The sequence below is a fragment of the Neolamprologus brichardi genome, chromosome 10 (assembly GCF_056152115.1).
Source record: "Neolamprologus brichardi isolate AB-2024 chromosome 10, ASM5615211v1, whole genome shotgun sequence".
Taxonomy (NCBI): domain Eukaryota; kingdom Metazoa; phylum Chordata; class Actinopteri; order Cichliformes; family Cichlidae; genus Neolamprologus; species Neolamprologus brichardi.
The window spans coordinates 4,924,215-4,933,928 of NC_142113.1; the positions used below are offsets into that span (position 1 = coordinate 4,924,215).

A 9,714-nucleotide genomic window follows, 5' to 3' on the forward strand; every position below is an offset into this window, starting at 1 on the left:
AGCAACATGTCAACAAGATGCAGTAACACATGAAGGGCCTTTATTCACGCTGGCTCCCTGCTGCCACCCAGTGTGCAGAGAGGTGTAGTGCAAAGGGTGGTGTTCTGCATTTAGTCCACTTCAGACATGATGACTGATGGAATTTGCTCATTTCTACTCGTGTTTTCCATTATGAATGTCTCTCATCATGACAGTGGTTGGGTGAATTTCCGTTGTGTTTTGTGTGCTTTTGCAGCGTTTTTCTTATTGCTGGTGTTTTCTTACGTTGCAGTCCGTTTGGCCTTTCAGGGCCACCGTATCATACAGTCAGGGATGCTGTCCAGCATTGACTTGTTTTCTCTACAATAAAGACTGGTAAATGGCCTATATTTGTATAGCGCTTTTACTAGTCCCTAAGGACCCCAAAGCGCTTTACACATTCAGTCATCCACCCATTCACACACACATTCACACACACACTGGTGATGGCAGCTACAGTAGCCACAGCCACCCTGACAGAGGCGAGGCTGCCGGACACTGGCGCCACTGGGTCCTCTGACCACCACCAGTAGGCAACGGGTGAAGTATGACCAAGGACACAACGACCGAGACTGTCCAAGCCGGGGATCGAACCGGCAACCTTCCGATTACAAGGCGAACTCCCAACTCTTGAGCCACGATCGCCCCCAGCGATTTCGCCTCTAGCTGAAATCAACTACGCTGCAAACACAAAGTACAATTTAATGTAACCTAGGTCAAATATAAATACAAATTTGATTAAATGCACTCATAACACTTCAAACCTAAAGAGGTTTTGCTCTAAAACATCTCAATTTTAGAGCAAATAAGATAAAAGTAACAGCTTTGTCAGCCACTGAAAAGATACACACAGTGTATCATAAGTGACATGAAAACAACTGTGTCGTCAATGTCACAGGATGCATGGCTAATATGATATGAATATGTTGAACTTCAATTATCAAGATTCCTTTTGATTTGATTACAGATACAACAGCTTGTTAAAGATGAGCCCAGTCGCTAGCATTCATTTATCATTCACAACCTTCAGATGTCTAAAAGTTGTTAACAGCTTCACCAGATTGTAGGTTTAGTGGGTATGTTCAGATTCATAGAAAGTGCATTTATAATAGTAAAATGAGTGCAGTCAGCTGGAGTCTTTGAAACCATTAAAAGGTTAAAAGGTCGATACAGTTTAAATGTGTGTTTCCTAAAATGTGTTAAATATACAAACAGAGCCAGCACGCTCTCAGTTTGAGGCCGAATTCTTGCTGTGATGAATACGTTCCCACAAAGGTCAGGATGAGCCAGGATGTTCGCCACACAAAAGACCCCTGCTGGGGCGCCAGGTAAATGTCACACGTTAGTGTATACATTAACATCATGACATATTTGCAGTGCCTCTATGAGTACAAATAAACACACATCCTACAGCTGAATTATGTTGCATTGCTTAAAGAGATCTTTTATTTGTGGAGATGGAGATTGGTATGTCATCTCGCTTCACCTAGCTACAATAGACTCCATACCAGAGCCTCCAGACATTCTCATGTCAAACCTATGCTGATCTCACTGCACTGGCTCCCCATTTAGACTCAAATCCAAGGTCTGGTGTTCATCTTTAGGGCTCTGGATAACCCACCCACCTACACAAGCAAACTTTTGCAGCCATGTCACCAGCAGGGGCCTCGGTTCTTCTGATCAGGGCTTTTTGTCAATTCCCAAAGCTCTCATAGAAATGATCTATGATCTATGAGCTCACTGGACTCTTTTTAAAATGTCATTTCTTTCTTCTGAGCCTGAAAAAGTCACTTGGATGAGTGATGAAACGTTCCTCCCACTGGAAATGCTACGTCCAGATAAACAGTATAAACACTGGGAAAAGGAGTAAGTGGCCACCCTTACTCTCCCTGAAATTAAGTTTACTTCCAGAAGTATTAGTCCAAGGGTTTCTTCAAGTTAATGACTGCCTGTGTTTCTACGGTGGTCTATGTTTTTCTGCCTCCTGTCAAAATGTTATTTACTGCACCCACATAGTTCCTCTACTTTTGAAATACTGCCCTTCAGTAGGGACTACAGCACAAACTGCAAATTAGATTTCCCCAAGCAGCTGGTGAGCTTTAGTGGTCCTGGTTGAGGAATGTTGTGGCCTTTGACACAAGCTGTTTGTTTTCATAATTCACCATTAAACTTATGTGTCCCACATCCAGCTGTATATTAGACTGCACATCTCAGTGGATTAGTGAAAACAAACATAACTGAACAAAATTATTTTATTAGAAATTTCTTCAGGAGACTTCGGTTATTTTGCACAACTACAATTTAGTGAATGTATCGACATAACTCACAACGTAGCAACACCAAAACTCAAACACAATCTGAATAACAATGAAATATTAAAAAGCTACAGTGGATAAGCAATGCAACAGGATTATTTCCAGTGTTACATCATACCAGTATGTTAGATCCTTATCCTTTTTCTGTAATCATGACAATAAATAACCACCGGAATTTACCAGCTGTTAAATAAGTCACACGTATGTGCATGTGATTGAGTGGTGTTATTTCTAAACTCATGTTCATGTGCTCTGTGACACAGTTCAGTTCACACAGTGAATTTGTTGACCTAGAAGCCACCCTTGGATGTCACTTCAAAATTTGCTGTCAATCCTGTTTTCCTTCATATACATCAGTTACCACAACAGTTTCTGACACCAACTATATTTACGTAAGGAAAGTGACAAAGAGTACAAGTTAAGCGGTGTTTTGTTTTGTTTTTCCAGTCAAGTAAACCTACATGTTTGTTTGTGTTTTAAGGAATAGTACGACATTAAGGGACATATAGAACTGGCTAGCCATAAAGACCAAAAATACGGGGCAAAGCAAAGCTTCTTCTGTCTGAAAGTCACTCTCTCTCAACATGTACATCTCCTTTTTGAATCAACGTGGCAAAATATTTCCTGGCTGGGAGCTGAAACCAGAGCTGTGAGCTTAGGTGGTGCCGCTGGGTCAATGTGGGCTTCAGAGTGAGCCAAGAAGCCAATGCATATGTTCTGCCTTTATGAATACTGTATTGGGTTTTAAAATTGAGTGAGATGCAGAGGGACTTCAAAAGAAATCTATATTTAATAATTTTGTTGTTGTTTTCAACAATGTATCTAATGCCTTCTGTAATCCAGGACGACTGACTTCATTTCACAATAGTATCTGTGTGTGTGTCTGTGTGTGTGTGCATGTTTATTGGGCCATCAGAGGGTCTGATTTTGCTCTTGGTTGTGGTGAAAGTGGTGGTGCTGTGGGTTGTTGAAGTGATAAGGCTCATGGCGATAGTGGCCATGACAGATGACAGGATGCTCGATGCCTTCGCTCTGCAGCTCATCCTTCCTGTGAACTCCTTGTAGCTTGACCACCAGCTCCTTGATGAAGGTCTGAGGGTGAAACAGAAACCCAGTCCGTTAAGAGATCTTTCACACTTAACAGCACAACCTAATCTCTAATCATTTCTGTCTATAATACACAAGATAGAGTATTTAAAAAGTATTCCATGACTCTGCCCACAAAACAAACAAAAAACTAAACAGAAATGGAATTTGAATCATAAATTGATTGATGGGGTTAATCCTACCCACAGCACTCAGGCTTACTGCAGTTGATTTTGGTCTTTTTTTGTTTAAAATAAAAGATGACAGTAATAGCGCCTCCTTATGGCTCACTGACTGAAACAACACTGGACAATAGTAGAATTTAAAATAACTAGAAAGTAAAATGAAGTTACAATGAGCTCAATATAACTACACGTATGTACTGTGTAACAACTGCAACCTCTTCAGGAACTCAGTTATGCCTTTGCCAGTTGTAGCCCTGATTAGATACACGAGATTGGTAATGCATTAAAGATGAGAACTTTTTTTAATCAGATATTTAGGTTTGTTTTTTGTTTTTATAGATTTTATTTATAGGAGACCATAGTTGCAACATACTTTATATGTGGACCATCTGGAAGCATCTGAATCTACTTTTACAACCCTGCAGCCCTTATCAGAGAATCAAAAAACAAACAGCTTCTTATTTGATAACAATCAATTGTTGTGAGGCACGAAGCAGAACTAAATGTAGCGTTTAATCATTTTTCCACACATTCTTGTTTAAGAGTATTCAGTGTTCATATGTCCATAGATGGAAGAATGTCTCGAAGAGCACCAGAGTCCCGGGAGAATGACCTCAAGCCCTCCCATGTTGTGATGTAGTTTGTTAAGACATGCAATACCCAGATATATTGTGTTATGGTAACAGTCTACGTGCAGGTGGAAAAAACCAGCTGCCCCTGCCATGTATAAATACTCCCTGTCCACATTTGTTTACTGTGAACATTCATCAGAAGTACTAAATCTCTGTGTTAGTATCAGCTGTAGCAGGTCTTTTATATCCATTCATTAATTTAACCTATTTTAAAACAATATTCACCTAATCATACGTGCACTGACTGTTGTATGTGCGCTTGCTTCAGTCATCACCGGTGCAAACGTAACATCCATTCACAGCTGTCCAGCATGGAAACTTTAGACTTGGACTGCTCACGTTTATTTAAGATAAACTTTGCAATCGATTTCTGCACAAACAGGAGTGTGGTTTTTGTCCCTTACACTGTTAGCAGTGCAGACTGTACAGAAAAGATGGATGCAGCCACCGTGAAACCATTAACCGAGTTATGGACTAACATTTTGAAGCCTCAACAGCATTTCGGCTGCCCCCATGTTAATCTTTGTCGATCTTGTCAGGCACAAAGGCATCCACTGCCAAAAAAATACTTTCAACATCTATTTTTCTTTAAATGAGATCATCAGTGACTAAATGCTAACAACTGAGATCATTAACTCATTAGGAAAGTGTTTATTGAAGCCATACTGAAAACTGAAAGCTTTACTTTTTAGGGCATATAGTCCATGGTGAGGAGAGGATATAGAAGGGAAGAAAAAATGTTTCAGTGCTTGGATAAAAGTGAATCAGTTTAATCTAATCCATATCCAAAAAGTCTAATAAATTAAGTCTGGGACAAAAATGCAGCTCCTACACTGACTCTGTTTGTTCCAGAGAGCCTCATTGTTTCAATCACTGAACTGGGAAAAAAAAAAAAAAAGTTGTTGCCGAGGAATGTGGAAGGACCGCAGGAAGAAAGACGGGCTGTAGCTTTAGTTTAGCTCACATGCATGTTTGCATCAGTGCTTGTAAATGTAACTTTCAGTTTTAACTTACCTCTGTGCTGCTTCTGCACTTTTGAAGAAGTTCCTGTTTTTTAAAAAAGGACAGTGTTATAACAAACCTTAAGTTCACACAACTGTATAAAAACAAAAAATTAATGTTTGTATGAAGATGATTTGACTTTTTTGACTCCGTTTTGCTAATTTCTAACTACTATTTTCCATTATTATTGTTATGTGGACATATCTATAGCTAATGAGAACGTAGCAGCCTGTATACAACTTAATTTGTATTAATTTGTAAATTTCTTTGTTCGTTGTTACATAAGGGGGTTTGTCTTGAAGAGTGTCTACGTCTACCTGCTCAATTTTGGACTTGTATACCAACCTCATTAATGCACCTTGTGTTTTTTACTTTATTTGGTCAGAAATAAAAAAAAACAAAACAAAACAACACGTCCATTTATCTCACGCCGAAGTTGAAAAGATAGCGATGAATGCAACAGGTCATATTACCTGCAACTTTTTGACTCGCTCCTCTTCATTCGGAAGGTCGAGCAATTCGTCAATGTTAACCTCCTCTGGCATGTCACCCTCCTGAGGGCAACACGTGGACATAGAAGTAATGAAAACACACATATGGAACGCTTCAGTGAGTCATCGTAGAAGAATGTGACAGATGCATGCTACAATACTGATTTTGTTATCAGTTGAAAAATCAAGTATCGTCCGCTTTCCTGCAGTTGGCATGCGCTCAGCTTTAAATGCTTTGTTCATCCGTTTCTTCCTTTAAGGGGCAACCTATGGCGTTGAAAAACTAGGCCAATGCGGAGGTTTCAAAGACTGCTGTTTGTCTAGATACCAACTGAAGCTGTGTTCAAGAGTTAGTCATTCCCCATAGAATCACATATTAATACGCCCAGCTTTATAGCATTAAAAAGCATGTTTACAGCTTGGTACAAAGAACTGTTTCAGCCTCTGTGGATAGTTTCCCCCTTCATAATTATTTTGAATGAAATTCACTTGGATACAAAAGTTTGGGGGGGGGGTGGCCGCTTTGATTGCCAGGTGGCCAGAAACAGGCAGCTGGAGCTGGTTTAAATCTGCCTCAGATTAGACCTTATCTACTACTTTAAGTCATTACACTGGATCTTTACTGTGTTTGTGTTGTCGGTGCCTTTTGGAGCAGGTACTAACTCATAACTTAAGACTTTGTCCTTTCAGTTGTCAGTGGATCCAAAGTAACTATGATCATGTGAACAAAACAAAACACATCCATCAACCTGGCGATCACTACTGCAAACCAGCCACCAGCTTTATCTCTCTGTAGTTACTACTACTACTTTCTTCATTCGTAAGTTCTTTAAAGTATTTATTTCATTTTCTCAGCACTCTTTATTAATTAGTACATTTTCATGTCTATCCTTGATCACCCTGACCTGCTGCACATCCTTTCCAGTTCAAGCTCTCTGCCAAGCCAGTGCAAGTCCTCTCCTTCAGTGTCCAAGCTAGCATTAGCTCACTATAAGCCTTTTCTTTTACTTTGTCTGTCTTTGCTGTATGTCTAACCTACCAGTACTCCAGTCCACTTTCTTCATCTATGTACCAATCTCAATTTTTCTGTGCCAGCTTCCTGCTTTGAATATTTTTGTGTACTTGCTCATTCCACTGCTGAGTCTCCTGGTCTTCTTTCATTTGTCCAGACGATACAGCAAATACTTCAACACGTCAGCTGTACTTTCCCAGTTATCTGGTAACTCTTCCCTACCACCTAGAGCCTGTCTCAACTCTTCCCTGAACTCTGTTCAACAATTGTCTTCTTCAACTTCCACTATGTACTCTTTGTCTTTACTCGCTTTTTCTTCAACTGGCTAATAAAAACCATAAAAGGGAATAGGCTGAGATTAGGATAGGATTCACTCCCCGGGAATCATAATTTTTGGAATACAAACGACTGATAAATTAAAATGAAAGCTAACAGAAAGTCACCATTGGATGGTGACTTTCACCATCTGGATGAACATTTTCTAATATGATGGTCTAAAACATCTTCATACACACCACACCATTCAGAGAGTCCTCACACCCTCAAGACTGAGCTAAAAAAAAAGTTTCATCCCAGGATAAACGGATCACACAAAACAACTTTTGCACAACTTTACAGTAATATTCTTACCAGCTGTCTGTTAGTCAGCACATACACAGTATGCATACTTACAGGGTCTTTCTGAATACCCAAATTCTAAAGGTAGGCTACCTTTATGCTGAGAAAAGCGATTCAGCCATGTGCAAATGTCCATTTTAACAGTCACTAAGTTAAAAAGACTTCCTGAAACATTTAACCTCCATGTCCAAATAGTACTTTAAGCTTTAATAGCAGCTGGAATATTTACATTCAGCCTGCAAACTTTAATTGCGTTGTTTAGGCTGTGGGGACCGAATGTTAACAGTGTTCATGTAATAGGCTACAGTAAGAGTGGCGTGTTCTGTTTGAACAAACAGCCATTGTACAAGCTGAGTGAAGGGACAGTCCACCCACCCACCCATGCACACCAGTGCACTGCACTGCCTTTGTGATCAGGCCCCTGGCACCTATAGGACTGCAACTCTATGCACTATAACAGCAACTCCTGTTTTTAGGCTTGTTTTATTTTTTTTTAAATAATGAAATGCTGTTCTTGAGTGTGACATGACCTTATGTTGCATAAGGTTAGCTCACTGTAAAGGACCATTTTACAAAAACAAAGCATTTGTCTCACTCAGAATCTTCTGGGTATGGGGATGATGAGAAAATTGGTATGTTTGCTCCTTTTTATTTGGAGAGATGACTTATTGTAACCATCTGAATGCCTTTTTAAAATCAAACCAGACTTTCATTATAGCCCTAAAGTCCAAAAACAAGAAACTTTCCCTGCAACTCCTGTTGAGGGATTCTAACATCTTGTCAGCTGCTTCCCAGATGTAGAGTTCACCCCCTCCAGGGACATAAAACCAGCATTCTCCCTCCTACCCCCTCTTCCTCTTCCCCCAGTTCCACACTGCCCATGTAAGGCAGAAAGCTCCAAGACAAATACAGATTTGTGAGACGGGAACAGCAGCAGATATCACATCTACAGGATGTTTGGCCTTGTAAGGACAACATAGTGCCCCACCCCTCATTCCCTAAACACCTCATAAATCAACAGAGACCTGAAGACGAGTCTCAGGAAAGTGTCTTCACGCAACATTCTTGTTTAAATATAATATTTTCCATTTTGCATTTCAACTTCTTCTCAACTTCAAAGCTTTTTAAACTTGTTGGACACGCAGACAGTACCGTGCAGTATCCTAAATCAGTTCACTTCTCTCAGAGACACCCACCTGCCCCGCGTACAGTCTATCCAGGCTCTCGTCGATCCACTTCTCTACGTCGAGGCGTCGCTGCAGCTCCTTCCTGTTGTACTTCACCGTAACCCGGGCATGTCTCTTCGGGATGCTACGACTGCACTCTTCGCCGGCGTTTTCTTCGAGCGCTGCGTCTGTCCACTCGGCTGCCATCTCTGCTGTGGACTGGTCCGGCTGGTTTCTCGCCCGTTTGACGCGCACGGACGGGAGAGGAGCTGGGAGGCGACACAGCTCCCACCTTTTTTTTTCCTTGTTCCTCTTGAGATGTTTTTGTGAGTTGATAAAAAACTGAATTGAATTGAATCTTTGGCTTCTCTGGAACATAGAGCAAGTCACTGAACCATTCCGATTGTAAAAACCTTCAATAAAAACAATAAATAAATAAATACATGAAAATAAAAGAAGAGATATTTTCACTTTCTAATTACTCAGCTGTGCCTGGTTAACCGATTGCGTCACAGCTCAACGTGTGTAAGCGTTCACGGGGGGCGCATGGCATGCACACCTACCACCACCTCAGGCACTTAGCGAGACCTCTGAAAGGAGTGGGTCCTTTCTCCTCACCAACTAATCTTTTCCCCCTGCGTTACGCGGATGCATCCATCGGTGTGCATTTACACAGAATGTTAGTAAGTGTTTACTATCTAAGTACACTTACATAAAAAGAGCATAGAAAAAAGTGCTGGAGTGAATGAGACAAGCTGCGTAAAGCTTTGAGTGCTCAGAGTATAAAAGCCTTATACAAGAAGCTCTCCATTTCATGATTTATGACATGAATCATCATCAGTTTGCAAATGTAGAATACATTTTTGACCACTAAATTCATGTGTCACTTTCTATAATCATTTGTTAATACAACAACACCTTTCAGCTATTCGTGTATTTTTGACACTGGCTTTTTTGGAGAGTTGTAATGTAGATGTGTGTGTCTCTAAAGCACTTTGAGTCAGCTTCTGTCAATCAAGTATCAATCCCATCACGCTCGTATTGATCCAATACCAATATTGGGCTGCCCAAGTCTTACATTTTTAACTTCATCACCATGCAGCACACATACACACGGTGTTGTAATGTCAGTCCGCAGCATCTTCTCTCCTCTGGTTATGCTGGCTTAATCTTAAGGGAATATTTTCTG

The 9,714-nt window shown here is 40.5% G+C and overlaps 1 protein-coding gene across 1 annotated transcript; it reads right to left on the minus strand.

Annotated features, from left to right (window-relative positions):
• Positions 1-2,252: 2,252 nt before the first annotated feature.
• ppp1r14aa (protein phosphatase 1, regulatory (inhibitor) subunit 14Aa) lies at positions 2,253-8,903 on the minus strand. The gene is made up of 4 exons (XM_006808601.3): positions 8,556-8,903; positions 5,712-5,792; positions 5,251-5,283; positions 2,253-3,425 (listed from the first exon to the last, which is right to left on the minus strand). Exons 1-4 carry the CDS (start codon positions 8,901-8,903, stop codon positions 3,246-3,248), a joined length of 642 nt encoding a protein of 213 aa, XP_006808664.2. The 3' UTR covers positions 2,253-3,245.
• Positions 8,904-9,714: the final 811 nt, after the last annotated feature.